The sequence below is a fragment of the Zootoca vivipara genome, chromosome 14 (genome assembly GCF_963506605.1).
Source record: "Zootoca vivipara chromosome 14, rZooViv1.1, whole genome shotgun sequence".
Taxonomy (NCBI): Eukaryota; Metazoa; Chordata; class Lepidosauria; order Squamata; family Lacertidae; genus Zootoca; species Zootoca vivipara.
Genome location: NC_083289.1, coordinates 28,584,747 through 28,600,692, shown reverse-complemented (window position 1 = coordinate 28,600,692; position 15,946 = coordinate 28,584,747). Strand labels below are relative to the sequence as shown.

Genomic DNA, 15,946 nt, shown 5'->3' with positions numbered 1-15,946 from the left:
TTATTTGTGGGGCCTGCCTGGTGTTTTTACATGAGTAGAAAGTGTGCTTTTATTTAAAATACATCTCTGGGTTATTTGTGGGGCATAGGAATACGTTCATCCCCCCCCCAAAAAAATAGTCTGGCCCACCACATGGTCTGAGGGACAGTGGACCAGCCCACGGCTGAAAAAGGTTGCTGACCCCTGGCCAAAAGTGTCTATCCTTGAAGTGCCTTTAATTACACTTTTGTGGTGAGTAAGGCCTTCCAATGGAGCCACACTCCAGATACTATTTAACCAGATCTCTGTGGGGAGTTCTATAGATTGTTTCCAATATCGGGCTATTGTAAATTGGGCTGCTAATAACAGAAAAAATACTAAATGTCTGCATATAAGGTTACTGTTTAAATGTTATTTAAACAGGAGGAGGACCAGGGCGCAACCCAGCGCTTCCCGGACAGCAGCCGTGGCAGCGGAGGGTGCGTGGCCCAGGGGGGCTGGAGCAGGCGAGTCGCGAAGGGCTCCCCGTCGCCGTCCGGGTCTCTTGCCCTCCCCTCCCATGCCCTCTCCCCTCCGGGATTCCCTTTCGCTTCCGGCAGGAGCGCTGGCTGGAACCCCGGGGGAGGCGGGACGAGGCGGGCGCTGGCCGAATTTGCCCTTTCTTCCTCCCCACCCACCAAGCGGAGTAGCCCGTCGCCCAAGCAGGCAGCAGCGGCAGGGGCTCTTGGACTCCGGGCAGCCAGGCCAAGCCAAGCGGGGCTGGCGGACGGGTGTCTCCTGAGCTCCGCTTTGCTTGGCTCCGCGCCTGGCGGCCGGGCTGGCACTGGCAGAAGGAGGGAAGCGGGCCGCTCGACGGTGCCACTTCCCGGCAGGGCCCGGCGCACTTTGTTCCCGACTCTCCGGATGGCCGACGGCGGGACGGGCTTCGGGGGCCCCCGGAGGAAGCCCTGCCTCCTCCTCTCTGTCTTCCTCGTCTGCTCGCTTTGGCACAGTAAGTCTCCGCGGAGGAAAGCCGCTTCCCTCGGCGGCAGCAACAGGGAGAGTCCGGGCGCGGCCAGCCGAGCAGAGAGTGAGGCTCCCCCGGCCGTAGCTGTTGCGTACCCAGAGACTCCCCGAAGGGCAGCAGGGGCGGCGGGGACCCTCCTGCCGAGGTTCAGCCGCCTGGAAGCTTTTCAAGGTTTGGGCGGGTTGCTTGCTTGGGTCAGGTTTCCACGAAGCAGGCGTGCCAAGTTGAATACTGTACAATATTCTCTTTTGGGGGGGGATTAAGACCATTTCTGGTTCCAATTCCTGGTATTGTGGGTTGGTGAGGAAGTGTTTAAGACGTTTTGCTGGGTCTGGCTGGGTTCCCCTGTGTTTTACTACCATACCCTTAGGATGGTCGTTGCAGCTTTTGAATCTCTACAATAAGCCAGGCACCCACTACACATACCCCATTTATCCTCCTGTCTCCATAAACAGGCTAGGTTCCTCCTGTCATCATCAGTAAGTGTCCAGCCGCAGGCGGGGGGGGGGGTGCAACTCGGGGGTCAGCCCATATTATCTACACCAGGGGTCAGCAAACTCTCTCAGCGAACTTATTGGGGACGTCCAAGGATGTCGGAAGACAAAAACAAGGTCTTCCCCACATATTTAAAACATTATAAGACTCACTTCCACAAGAGGCAGTGATGGCTTCTCACTTGGGCAACTTAGACAGGATGAGACAAATCCACAGTAGAGGTGGACTCGGTGGAGGAGAGGTCTCCCAAGGGCTACTAGCAACAATGATTGTTTTCCCTCCAGTGTCAGAGGCAGTAAATACCTCTGAGTAATGTCACTTACTGGAAACAGCAGTGGGGGGAGTTGCTCCTGTTTGCGAGCATCTTCTCTTTCAGCCACCTTGTTGGCCGGCCGCTATGAGGACAGGAGGCAGAGTGGTCCTTCCTCATGGCTGCTTCCATGTTGAGAGAGTCGACTTGGTCTGCCCTGAGATTTCACGGGATGGGGAGCGAGAGAGAGTTTCCCGAGTCAGTGTAGGAGAGTGGTTGGGTTGGCAGGGAGGGGCTCCCTCTCCCTTGGGGGACGGATGCCACCCATCTCCCCTCACCTCCTGGGGAGCATCTAGTCTGCTTCATTTCTTTGTGGCTTTTCTGCTGAAGATGAAAAGGGAAGTTTGGTCCCTCTGCTGTTTTTGAGGAACTGAAACCGGAGGTGAAGCTGCTCTGTCCGTGTTTGATAAGAAAATAAACATCTGGAGGATTGTGCAAGCTGAACTGGAGATGTCCTAGCTCAGCCTGGAGCAGAGAGGTCAATGGGGGCATGTTGCTGTTGGAGCGCCAGGAGCAGGAGAAGCGGTGCAAGGAAGCAGACTGAGGCAAAGATGCCATCTCGCAAGCTGCAATCCTGCCTGAGCATGTCGCAGCAAGTTCCGGCAGAGGGAGCCACTTAGTCTATTGCAGGAAGAAGAAATAGTTTCTTGTTGGCCTAAAGAGACTCCCCGAAGGGCAGCAGTTGGCTTTGAAATAATAGACCTTTCAGTCTTCAAGTTGCTACAGAACTCGGTGGGAATTGTTTCTGAGTAGACATGCCCAAGATTGCACTGTGAGAAGCAGAGGAGTGGTTGGGTGGTGGAAAAGTAGACCAACCCTGCTAGAAATTTTAGACAGGTACGCAGCAGCAGATAAGGAGGAGAGAAAGAGGTGACAGGATAGAAAATTAAATAAAATTATGCAGGGTATAGTGAAAGTGGATATGGAAGTTTTCTTTTCTCTCATAATGCTAAAAGTCAAGGATGCCTAGTGATGCTTAATGTTGGAAGATTCAGAACAGAAATGGAAACGCTTCCAAATCTCAGTTGCAGGAAACCACAGGAGGTGGGGAGTCTCTTGCGCTTGAATCCCACTTGCAGGCTTCCCACTGGGGCACCTGATCATTCATTGAGAGAACAGGATGCTCGACTAGACGGGCCCCTTTGGCCTGATCCAGCGGCAGGGCTAGTTTCATGTTCTTAGGAGAGCATTATAAACGGTGAGGTGAGCAACCCAAAGCACTTGGAGGAGGAAAAAGAAGCAGCAGTCAGCAAGGAGAATTTAAGGCTTGGAAGGTCTTTTTCTAAGGCTTTTCCAGACTTACACACAATGGCACCTTGGAGAGCTGGAGTGGGGCTTTGCAGAGGCCCCTTCTGGATAGGCCTGTGCTGGACTCTTCCTCTGAATAAGTAAGTTTCGTTCAGGAAAACATTCCTACACCCCCTTCCTCTGAAAACTGCACAACAGTTGGTGTCAGTCTGGCACTCAAGCAAACTCTTCTGTTTCTTCCTAGACGTGTCTTCAAAGGACATCCAGCCAAGTTGCCTCACAGACTATGAATCCGAAGTGGTTTGTCACTGGGAAGTGGACGCCTCCACCGACTGCCCCAAGGAGTTCCTCCTGCGTGTTGCAACGACTCATGCACTTTATGGCCCAGGGTAGGTCATGCTGTGAAACGTGAGGACTGTCCCCAGATCTCCTCTTTCCTCCTGAAAGCTTACCAGGGTAAGGTAATAATAATATAAAAAGTGAGAGAAATTAAAAGAAGTGACATTAACGTGGTTGAGCCTCGCCCAGCATAACTTGTGCCACAGTGCTTCTCTTACAGAGAAGGAGACCCTTGAGATATGGCAGCTAAATATAAAGGCCTCGCCATCCTGGGGACTGTAGCCTGAGGGCGTGGACTGCCAGCCCTGGTGGCTCCTGATATCAGGGCTGCAGAATAATGCATCTGTGGTGGCTTTGCCTTCTCTGAGACACCCTGGGAGGAGTAGCCAGCCCAAACCTTTTCCAGAAAGTGGATGAGGGTTCTTTACAAAATGTCTTTCGGAGTTGAGTTGCAGTCACTGTGAGTTTTCCAAACCGAGAATAAGAAATTCAGGATCCAAAAGGTTTCTCATTATACTTTTCATTGGATCATTTGTTGTTGGAGAGCTTTCAAGGTGCACAGATTTATCCCCTTTTGCACGCTTGCAACCTTTCCAGGGGGTCAGGGGAAGCCTCAGCCTGGTGCAGCTGGAAGCATTGCAACACCCCTCTCTCACCTGGGCTGAGCTTTCCCAAACCAAGGCTGTGGTAGAAATGAATTGAGCGTCGTCTACTTTGAAAACACCTTTTAAGTCTTACCATTGTTCCAGGCCATCGTGGGTTTGTTCTCCTAAGAACAAGAGAGGCCTGGATGTGACCCCCAAGTGTACTTGCAGCATTCGGTCTGAGGTACTGCGGACCTACAAGTATCATTTCTCCCTGGAGGCCGAGAAGGAGATCTGGAAGAAGAGTGTGGACCCTGATGACATTGGTAAGGGATCCTTTGGTCTGGCAGACCCTCCTTGCGCATTCCTGGGGGCTGCTCTGAAGAACAAGACAAGAGGAGCAGCATACAAGTGGGGTGGGAAGGGAGGCTTTGTCTTCATGATTAGCACCAATCAATGCTCAGAGACCTTCCTTAGCCCCTCCTGCATCCAGCTTAGTCCATTAGGCAAAGTCACCACCTTGAATGGTGGCAGGATACTCCAGTTTGGAAGAAGTTAGAGTGGTTGATGGAGAGAGAAAAAATGGCTGCCTAGAAGAGCAAAAGCCACTCCTGGGAACTGGTTGAAGAACTTAGGAGAGGACTCAGAATTTAAGAAAGCAGGACAATATGTGGTAACTGTGGAAAACCCCAATGGACTGAGGGGCTTGCCTCTGTATGCATGTTGGGGGTCACCTGGAATGGACACAGCCTGCTACTTGCCCACACCTGCTGGCCGTCTGTTTCTCTATAGCCACATCAAAGCCACAGGGTGCTTTCCTACACAGTAACATAAGAACTAAACATCAAGCATTCGAAATTTGCCAGGCACCAGGTGCATTTTGCCCTTGGCTATTGGCCACTTGTGACCAAGTGACTATGCCCAGGAGCCAGGATGGCGCCTGTCGTCTCCCCCATCTGGAGGTGCATGCCTGGGGAGCCTTGGATCTTGCCTGTTTTTACACACTTAACAGCACACCCTTTAGAACTGTATCTGTCATATTTTATCTGCATGATCAGAACAAATTTTAGGGACCAAGCTGCTTGGCACCCAAATGCCAACTAGACATTCTGTTTTCGTGACTGTAACCCTGGTTTAAGGAGCCATTTGGCACCTAGCTTATATATCGGTTTCTAGCACTGAAAACATCCTGTGTGACACAACATTGCCATGAGACTGTATGGTGTGAAGCAGCAGAGAGAAGGAATTAAGAGAAGGAGGGGGCAGTGTGTGTCTGTCCTTCCAGGGAGAAGGACCTGATGCTTTGACCTTCCCCACCTTCCAAACCAGAGGCCCATATTGGATCCTCTGTGTGGGGAGCAGCCACTCTCCCCAACCTCTTTTGCCTCCCCACATCTTTCTCTTTGTTGATTTCTTCCCAAACGCAGTAAAACCCCGACCGCTTGTCAACCTGACTGTTAAGAGGACGGATGACTCGTACATCTTCACCTGGGCAGATGACTATAAAGAAGGGAACCTTCTTCATGAAAATCCAGAAACAGTCTATGAAGTTGCCTATTGGCCTATAAACCAGACGGAAAAGGTAGGCACACCTTCCCAGCATGCTCCTCTCTGTATGACCACCAGGAATAGTGCTGCAAATTTATTGTTGTTAATTAATTAATTACATTTATATCCAACCCTTCCTCCCAAAGGGAACCCAAGGTGGCAAGCTCTTCCATGTTTAAAAATGCCATTAATTCTAAAATTAAAAAAAATACTAAAACAATCACATACACTGTGGCAGAGACCTTCTATGTCCTGAGCAGAGGTTGAGGTGTTGGGACCCCTGAAAGACTCAGAATGCCCCTGCCCCATGCCAGTTGACATGGCATCTTCCTGCCAGGGCCGTCTTAAGGGTATCCAGCACTGTGGTGCAAAAATTTCTGCGGCACCTCCCCTTTCCCTCCAGCCTGCGCAGCTCCCGGCTCCGAGTCAGAGTGCAGGGACGGGAACTCACCTCCGGGAGGGATCACCTGCTGTGCCCTGGCCGCAACAAGGAAGGGCGGGCGTCGGGCAGCCTCAAGCCCTGGACGCTCAGGAACCAAGGATGGGAAGGAGCTCAGCTCTCCTCCCCACCCCTCCCGGCAGAGCCGGCAGGGACAGCTCCGGACTGCCGGAGGGCTTACGAAGGAAGGGAGGCAGGTGCAGCCCTCCAGGCCTCTCTCACTTGGCCCCTGGGACTCTGGCCAGGCCAGGCCTCCCCCACCTCAGTCCTGTTCCACACACTCCTAGTGCTTTGGCTGGGCTGAATTGCATCTCTTGCTTGCTTGCCTGGATGGAGGAATGAGCCCAGCCCTGGGCCCCTGGCTGTGGCTGTCCGCCCACCCCTCAGGTGGGCAATTGCCAGACTCAGGAGGGAGGGAAAGAGATCCTTCCGCCATTTGGTCTCGAGCCCTTTGATTTCATCTACAGAGCTTCCATTGCAGCTTGTCTTGAAACAGTTCTCTGAAATTTATTCCCTTGCCCATTATCACATAAGAGTCCAAAAGCTTTTCTACCGCATCCCAAAATGATCTTCCTCCATAGAAAGTTGGGAAAGGGAAGAATTCAGCTCACCAGAATAACACCCCCCCCCAGTGTTTTCCTGTGCACGTGTGGGAAGGGCCACATAATGTAAACCTGTTTGCTTCTGTCTCCCCCCCCCAAAGATACACGAACACATTACGCAAGGTTTTCATCATAAAATCTTCGACGATAACCTCATGCCAGGAGCCACCTATGTTGCAAAAGTGCGGCAGAGAATTGCTTTGTTCGGGGACACCTGGAGTGATTGGAGTGCTGAGTACACATGGAAAAATGGTAAGTGCTTAAGGCGGGGGATGCGCAAGGCACCTGTTTATTATTAACAATCTGTTGGCATCTCAGTTGGCATCCCTGCGTCTTCTGGGCTCCACATTGTGGGCTCTCTCTTTTCTGGATTCTGTAAACCTTCTGGATTTGTGAAATTCTCTCACCCCACCCGCAGGAATGTTTGGGCACCATCCGGCCCCTTTGAGTGAGTGACAGCATTTCTCTCACATTGCTGAGGTCGTGCATTTCCAGTCAGCTAGACATCAAATTAATATGCAGGCCTCTCACTTATTTCATCACAATTTTCTTCTGTAGACAAGTACCTCTTTCTGAAGACTAAGGCACATGCTACTAATCATTTGGAAGACTTGTTTTAGTAGAAGGTGGCACAATGCTTTGCATGAAAATGCACTAAGCGATCAGTGGCACAACATAGGTAGAGAGGGAGGGGGCAGTCGCAATTTGGCTGGCTAGAGACAAATAACTGGAAAGACCTTCTAGATTCCACAGTGACATTGATTGCTTGCCCTGGGTAGGCTTGCTAAAAGCAGCTGTGCTGCAGACCCCTGGGTGAAGTTAGCAGGTTCAGTGTGGTGCCACAGCACATCAGGCCCCGCTACCACCAATGCTCCCTCTTCCTGCATCAAGCTCAGGATCTGCTGGTTTTTCTCTGCATATAACTTCACGGTATACTGCTTGTAGCTGTATTTGTACTTCCTCCCCCTCCTCTGCTCTCCTCTCTTTTCTTCTCCTTGCCTGTTGTCTTTTCCTTGGTCAAAGGTGAAATGATAGACTACCTGGGACAGAGACCTACCTTCTTGCTTCTTTCGCTTTGTGTACGGTGATGGTGCTACATGAATAATAAGCAGTACAAATCCTGTCTGCCCCTTACCTTGGTGGTGCTGGGTGACCCAAGGACCTCTTTCCCCATCCCAAGGTAAGTCTGGCTGAAGGGAAACCAGCTTGAATTTGTAGGAGGGGGGTTAAATGTTAGATTAGCATGTGCAGGAGAAACCAAACACATGGGGCATTAAATGTGCCTGTTGGTGCCCATCTAAAACCAACAAATGTACTTCACCACATCCCTACAAGGTAATAGGCAAATAAAAACCCTAAGGAGAAATACTGCAAATCCCCTGAAATTCTTTCCAGCTGTGTGAGTTGGGCTCCTTTGTCAACTGAGGCTTCTGGCCGTTTAGCCTGATCTTGTGCCCCCTTTCCAGGTGGGTGGGTGGGTGGGTGCCTGTCTGCCAGCTAGCTAGCCACCCAGCCACCCTCTGCCTCCCGCTGGTATCAGGGTGAATTGTCCGCCCAGATAACCAAAATGCTGCTTGCCTTCCAGACATTGAGCCAAGCTCTGGCTCTTTCCTCTGGATTTTCATCCCGTTGCTGTGTGTGTTCATCATGGCCCTGGCTACCTTCAGCTTCTTCTGCGTCACCAGGTACGTCTTGGGTGCTTTGCAAATAGTTTTCTCCAGGGCTGCCCTTTGCCCACAGCAAAACAAATACATACTGTCCATGGTCACTTCTGCTTGAAGGTTGCAGGCCTTGGTGGCAGAGGCATTTTCCTGCAACCCTGACAGGAAAGGAGGAGGAAAGCGGCCATGTCCCTTCTGAGTCTTCTCCTCATCCTCCTTCCAGCCAAACAATCTTCCTCAGCTCTCTCACATGCATTTGGTTGCTAGTTACCTTGAAAGGGGGAAGATTGCTTCCTGATGTTGGGAGGGGAGGCAGCCCTTGCAGAGCCCTGCCTCTCCCTTTCTGAGGGCCGAGAAGGACTGACGAGTGGCGCTTTCTTGCTTTGCAGGGTGAAGAAGGGATGGTGGGACCAGATCCCAAACCCCGCCAAGAGCAAAGTAGCCGCTGGTGTGACAGCAGCGGTGGCACCATTTGGAAACGTGGGCCTTGAGCACCCTGTGCATATTCACAGCTGCATTGCATCTGCCAAGTCAGAAACTCGGAAAGAGGAAGACTGCCAGGTCCCTCATGAAGACGCCGTGGCCAAGCTCTTCAGAGACCTTCTCAGTGGGGACTTGAGCAGTGGAGGCACCGGTATCCTGGACGAGCACCCCCTTCTCAAGGACCAGGCTCTGGGGCACATGCAGAGTGTGTTTTCCTTTTCTCAAGATGCACCGCTGGACAAGCACAGGGGTGTTTTGGAGACCTCTTCTGAACCTGTCTATCACAACACCAGCACAGAGACGGTGGCTTCCTCCCAGCCAAGCAGTGCTGCCCTGGAACTGCCCCTCAGCACAGCCACCCCCCAGCCCTCGGGCTACAAGTGTTTCAGCAGCCTGGTGGCGGAGCCCATGGCCGCCTTCAGCCAGGTCTGTGAGGAGGAGGAGCAGGAGTTTTCTCCTTTCAGGGACCAAATCCAGCCATTCAGCCATGACGCAGGGCCTTGCCTTGCACCTGTGACCAGCAACCTGCACCCTGCTTTCCAGGGTATCTTCCCAGAAGGCTCAGACTCACTTTGCTTTTCCTCCTGTATGGCAGCTGCAGAGCGAGAGGTGAGGCCAGGCAGCCCCTCCCAGCATGGGCCAGGAAAGTCTGGCCCCGGTCCAGTGGCCTCCCTCCTGGCTGGCTACCGCTCCTTCAGCTCAGCTCTCCAAGGAGGCACAGCCCCCCAGGGCAAGAGTGGCAGCGCTGGCAGCCGCCTAGACAGGCAGTCCCCCTACAAACCCTTGCTCAGCATTGTCCAGAACAGCCCTGCAGCAGCCACTGGGGTGAGCAGGGTCCTCTTTCACCCTGGTTGGGGGGCTCAGGAGGTAAGAGACCCGGCCTGGCCAAGTGCACCCTGCGGGGCAGACCTGGACATGCAACAGGTGGCTTCCAATGGATGCTTTAGGGAAGACGTGGCCAGGGACAAAGGCCTTTCATACCCCTGAGGCCCCTTGTACCTCCTTAATTCCGCCTCAACCAGGCAGTGACCTCCTCCAGGTGTAATCCTCCCTAAATCCAGAGATCCACTATGTTGCAAATAGGAAAGCAGACCAACTGCATAGAGCAGGCACCCCCAAACTTCGGCCCTCCCCTCCAGATGTTTTAGACTACAATTCCCATCTTCCCCGACCACTGGTCCTGTTAGATAGGGATCATGGAAGTTGTAGGCCAAAACATCTGGAGGGCCACAGTTTGGGGATGCCTGGCATAGAGGATCTGGGGGTTTAGGGAGGAGGAGCTATGGGACAGCAGTCGAAGGAGGATGCTGCATGGGAGAGGGAATTCAAGGAGGGACAAAAGGTGTTCACCATCCCCTTTAAGCCAGGTAGGGAAGGGCCCTTACTATCAACAGAGGACTAAGCCAAAGGCCAGCAAGGAGAGACACCTTCCTGATTATAGGCCGGTGTCTGTGTGGAAACTCTGAGGACAAGTTGATGGACCCAAGAGGCCGCTTTTGGCACTTCTTACATGAATGGGGCCTCTCTTGACCCAGATTGGCCTGGGGGCTGGAGCACCAGCTGTTCTTGGACTCAAGTTACTGGACAGTCACCTGCAATGTAATCCACACCTGCCTGTCAAGTGTTTCAGCTCTGCCTGCTGACAGGCTCTGAATCTAGCAAGTGGCCAGCTTTTGCTCAGGCACTGCTTTGCTTTTTCAGAGAACTGTCTGCTTGACTTTCTTTTGTTGCTGCTTCTATACAGATAAGGAGGTCTAGCTTCATAGAGCCATAGCAAGCAACAAGGTCTCTGCGTGGTGGTATGACTTCCTGTGCCCTCTGCCAGAGATCAGAGAAGAGGAGGGGTAGCAGGCTGAATAAAGGGATGCTCCGGGACCGCTTTTGGTGATGGGGATGTCAGGAAGTATCGCCAAGTGACTGAGACAATACCATTCTAGCATTAAAGTTTTTTATCCATATGATCCAGCTTTATTGCACTTATTCCACTCAAGGTGTGACATAGGCAGGACAGCATTTCCAAAAGGGGGAGAGAAGCTTGGAGTTTGCATGGGGAAGGACCTGCTATGGACACCACCCCCAATAGAGGCTGAGGCTGCTGCTCCCAGCTGGCAAAGAGATGGCTGTGTGGCTGTGGGCAGCCCAGATGGACCATTCTGCCATCATGGTTCACCTGCATCTCACAGGTACCTGTAGAATGAATGGCTTCTGAGAAGATGAGAAGCTACCCAGGTGAATGGAAGCTTCATAAGAAAGGAAGTGGCTAGAAACATTCAAGTACAGTACAGAACCTGAATGTTGAAGCACATTTGCATAAATCTGCATAAGCTTTTAAATGTATTGAGTGCAGATTCCTGCCAGCTCTCAGGCTCTTGCTGCTGGCTTACGCTGAGCCACAGGGTGCAGCCAGGATTTGATGGGCACAGGAGGCTGCGTGCGGATTGGGCCCTCTGCAGATTGAAGCAAAAGATTAGTTACCTGCCGATTAAGAGGTGTGGCTTGAACTGTACAATACGAAATTTTTGCTCCTCCATTGCTGGGGGTCTGAGTGATTTGGGGTCCCTGCCATACTACACCTACATGGAGGCGGAGTCTGTCTTCCTCAGCTGACCCCCTTATCTTAAATGCTTCTCAAAGAGCTCCCAGATGGCCTTGCAGTGACTCTTGGACACAAGGTGGCAGCAGTCCTCCACGGACCTCAGAGCCTGCTGGCTCCCAGCTCACCATCCATCATGCCGCATAGGACCTTAAACCCACACCAGTCTGTTGCACCCAGCGGCAGCGGCAGCACCCACTCTTGTCCCTGGCTAAGCCCTAGAATGAGAAAGGGCCCTTGCCCAGTGTTGTGACGTGGGGTTTGTGATTTCAGCTCTCTTGACAAAACATGCTGGAGACAGTTCTCTAGTAACAGCTCTTTATTACAGTGAACAAGACTGAAGACTGAGGAGAGGAAAGCTACATTTATAGGGACAGGGGACTAGCTAGGAAGGGATACATTTTGGAGGGAACAATATCAAGCAATCACAGTGCTGCCTTTTGGAGGAAACCAATAAGACAGAGGATCCAAATACAGCAGCTTAAATGAACCAATAGTAGCTGTACCCTCTGGAACCAAAAGGCAGTTACTTTATCCTAATGCAAATACAGACAATAATAATACAGAGATAAAATCCTTTGACTCAATACACAACACCCCTCCCCCCCTAGTGAGCACAGCAGACATAATCCCTCAGGTACTGTGGGGTCCTACAACTTCTACTTGATCTCCTGACAACAGGTGTTGCAGGTTCTGGATTGGGTGTTACCTGTGGTGGAGGGGCTGCTATAGGGGTTTCGTCAGGAACAGATGGAGTCCCAGACATCTCAGGGTCCCCTACCTGTACCTCGTCATCCTGAGGACTAGCAGGCCCTGGTTCATTTGCGGAAGCCCCTGGTGACTGCACCTCTGGGCCATCTTCACTCTGGTCTCGCAGCTGTGCGTCATTAGCCAGGGATGAATTATCTGACTCCTCCCTGCTGAGCGCCCGGCGCCTCAGCTGATCTATATGTCTCTTCCAAACTTGCCCATTTTCCAAGGTCACATAATAGGACACAGGTCCACTAGCCCGGGTGATCACACCGGCCACCCACCGCGGACCTCGTGAATAGTTCCTCACCCAGACCAGATCTTCAGGGGCGAGATACCTTGTTGTGTCAGTCTCAGCCTGGGGGGTTGCTCTTGAATTACGGTTTGGCATTTTATCTGGGTGGACATAATCCAGCACCGTTACCAGTCTTCTACCTAAGAGCAGCTCGGCTGGCGACTTGCCCGTCGCAGTACACGGCGTCGCATGCTGCAAAAATAACATTCGCGCAATGCGAGCTGACCAGTTACCCTCCATTAAGCGCGCAATGGATTCTTTGGCTGTTCTTACCATGCGCTCAGCCTGCCCATTGGAGGATGGGTGAAAGGGCGCGGATGTGACCCCTCTTATAAAGTTATCAGCCAAGAATGCCCTGAATTCTTGGGATACAAAAGCTGCCCCATTATCTGATACAATGGTCTCAGGTAACCCATGGGTTGCAAACAGCTGCCTCAACACCTTGATTACGGCAGCTGATGCCATGCTAGGGACCATCGCCACTTCTAACCATTTGGAATATGCATCAACGATAACCAAAAAGACCTTCCCTTGGAATGGCCCAGCAAAATCTATGTGCAGCCGGCTCCAGGGAGTCCTGGACTGCTCCCACCAGTGGACTGGTGCTCTGGCCACTTCTGGCCGCACCTCTTGGCATGCCTTGCATGTTCGTACCCATTGTTCTATGTTCTGGTCCATTCCAGGCCACCACACATAACATCGGGCTAGCGACTTCATCCTGACCATTCCCGGGTGTCCCATGTGAAGCGTCTCAAGAACCCTGTTTCTCAGTGGTGCTGGGATGATCACCCTATCTCTCCATAGGAGACAACCCTTATGCATGGACAATTCGTGCTGCCTTGTCGCATAAGGCCTGAATTTTTCTTCATGCGGACCACCTGGCCACCCCCTCCCCACCCAAGTGAGCACACGGGAGAGAACAGCATCTTTCCTCGTTTTCTCAGCTATATCAGTAGCTGTTACAGGAGCCCCCGGAAGTGTTTCTAGCATCATAATGTGCTCCGCCGGAGCAGGATCCTCATTGCTCCCGCCAGGAAGGGGCAATCGACTCAGTGCATCAGCGTGGCACAACTGTTTCCCCGGCACATGGGTCAAGGTGTACTGGAACCCATTCAGGAATATTGACCAACGCAACATTCTGGGGGAGAGAATTTGTGGTGTTTGTTTGTTTGGGTTGAACAACCCTAACAGTGGTTTGTGGTCCGTTTCAATGGAGAAATGGCGACCGTACAAATAATCATAGAACCTTTTGATTCCTGACACAATTGCTAGTGCCTCTTTATCAATTTGAGCATAGTTGCGCTCCGTGGGTGACAACGTACGGGAATAGAAAGAGATGGGCTTTTCCGACCCATCCGGTTCCCTATGACTCAGCACAGCCCCCAGGCCGTATTGAGAGGCATCACATGCCAAGACCAGCGGCTTCGACTCATCATAATGAGCAAGGACGCTCCTGCTACTCAGCATTTCTCGCAAGGAGTCAAAAGCCTTCTGCTGCTCCCGCCCCCATCGCCACACATTCTTTTTCTGCAAAAGTCTATGTAATGGTTCAGCTACCGAAGCTTTCTGGGGTAAGAATAAATGATAAAAGTTAATAAGTCCCAGGAATGACTGCAACTCCGTCTTGTTCTGTGGTCGTGGTGCCTCGATGATGGCCTTAATCTTAGCATCTGTGGGGTGGATGCCTGATGCATCAAATTTGAACCCCAAGAAATCCACAGTTGGCACCCCAAAACTGCATTTTTCTTTTTTCAGTTGCAACCCCACCTCCTTGAACTTGAGCAACACTGCACGGACACGCGCAACCAGTTCCTGTGGGTCTTTTCCAGCAATCAAAACGTCATCAAAAAATGGCAAGACCCCCGGCAGACCCCTTAACAGGCGTTCCATGAGCCCTTGAAAAATCCCTGGGGCCACACAAACTCCGAACTGTAATCTGTTAACTCTGAACGCCCCTTTATGTGTGACAATAGTCTGTGCTTCCGCTGATTGTGGGATTACTGGCAGCTGTTGGTAAGCTTGTGCCAGGTCAATTTTGGCGAACACCTTGCCCCCAGCCAGTTTAGCCAACAGATGTGATACGACTGGAATGGGGTATGAGTTTCCCCTGAGTGCCTTATTGATAGTACATTTGTAATCTGCACATATCCTGACTTCCCCATTTGCTTTAAGGGGCGTGACGATTGGAGTCTCCCACTTAGCAGAGTCCACGGGTGAGAGAACTCCCTGCTTGACCAATTTATCCAGCTCTGCCTCGATCTTGGGTTGCAGTGCAAATGGCACTCGCCTTGGTTTGAGTCGGATTGGGGCCACCCCGGGGTCCAACTCGAAGTCAACTGGGGGCCCTTTATAACAACCCAGTTTTCCATTAAAGAGACCAGCAAATTCCTTGCATAATGCCTCGCTCATCTCAGGGCAGGTTTGGATTGAATTAAGCCCTGAGATACTCAGTCCCAGGGCGGGGAACCAGTCAGTGCCCAGGAGACTGGGGCGACTGCCCTTCGCAATCACCAGTTTGAGTACAGCCTGTTTGTCCCGGAACTGTACTCTCACAGCACACATTCCCATAACATGGATGCGGCCTGCTGAGTACGACTGCAAGGTTGCCGGGAAGGGCTCCAGAGGGGGCAACTTACCCCTGGGGAAGAATGTCTTCGCGGTCTGGTCCGACACGATGGTGAATGCAGATCCAGAGTCCACCTCCATGTCGCACTGCTGACCCTCAATCTTCACCTTGACGTGTGCCTTGCCTTGCGCTGGAAACTGCACGGCCCTCCCGTTGATCTCCGTTATGTAGTGGCAGTCCTTTCGAAAATGAGTTGCTGTGGGCGGTCTGCGATGCTCCAGTCTAGGTGCTCCTGTTGCTCCTGACGCCGCCGATCTACAGACCCTGGCGATGTGACCTGTCTTCCCGCACATCCGGCACATAGCATCCCTGAAACGACAACTCTTCCGCCCATGGTTTCCGCCACAACCTGGGCAACTGCCTCGGTGATCTTTGTGCACTGTGCAGGCCTGACGCACCAACTCGACCCCACGGACTGGGCTCTGGCTCGGAGTAGCCTCTAGCTCGTCCATGGCATGCGCAACTTCTATCTGTGGCTTAGTGGCCTTGCGACTGGCATCAAGCTCCTCTCTTTCATAATTCTCTGTGGCGGTGGCCTCCTTCAAGGCTGAAGCAAGGGTAACCTCTTCTTTAGCCACGATGCGTCTTCTGGCTTTCTTGCTGCTCAGACCACCAATAAACCGATCCAGGAGAGTCTCTTCCAGATTTTGGAAGCCGCAGTGCTGAGCGAGCTTCCGGAGTTCAGCCAGAAATGCGGATACAGACTCCCCAGCATGCTGCTGCCTCTTATGGAACTCCATCCGCCGGGCCATCTTGGTCTCAGTAGGCGCCAAGTGGCTTGTTAGGCAGGCAAGAATATCTTGGAGAGATGTCTCACTCAGCTTCGCTGGAGCAAGTAATGCCTTGGCTAGCTTGAAGGTCTCGGGCCCACAGTAGCTCAGGAATGTGGCCCTTCTTTTGCTGGCATCGGTGATCCCTTGAGCCACTGCGAAGAACTCGAAGCGTTCGACGTAGTCTTCCCAGGTGTGGGGCTCTGATGGCTGGAAGG

At 52.2% G+C, this 15,946-nt stretch overlaps 1 protein-coding gene across 1 annotated transcript; it reads left to right on the top strand.

Annotated features, from left to right (window-relative positions):
* The first annotated feature begins 276 nt into the window (after positions 1-276).
* Positions 277-10,655, top strand: LOC118093042 (interleukin-4 receptor subunit alpha). Its single transcript, XM_060282843.1, has 7 exons — positions 277-970; positions 3,283-3,427; positions 4,127-4,287; positions 5,389-5,543; positions 6,652-6,802; positions 8,136-8,235; positions 8,601-10,655. Exons 1-7 carry the CDS (start codon positions 388-390, stop codon positions 9,679-9,681), a joined length of 2,376 nt encoding a protein of 791 aa, XP_060138826.1. The 5' UTR covers positions 277-387; the 3' UTR covers positions 9,682-10,655.
* The last annotated feature ends 5,291 nt before the right edge of the window (positions 10,656-15,946 follow it).

Excerpts from the sequence above, each read along its gene's own strand:
- LOC118093042 (XM_060282843.1), top strand. The coding sequence starts at position 388 with ATGTTATTTAAACAGGAGGAGGACCAGGGCGCAACCCAGCGCTTCCCG. Across the intron at positions 4,288-5,388 it reads TGTGGACCCTGATGACATTG|TAAAACCCCGACCGCTTGTC; the intron begins GTAAGGGATCCT and ends TCCCAAACGCAG. Across the intron at positions 6,803-8,135 it reads TGAGTACACATGGAAAAATG|ACATTGAGCCAAGCTCTGGC; the intron begins GTAAGTGCTTAA and ends CTTGCCTTCCAG.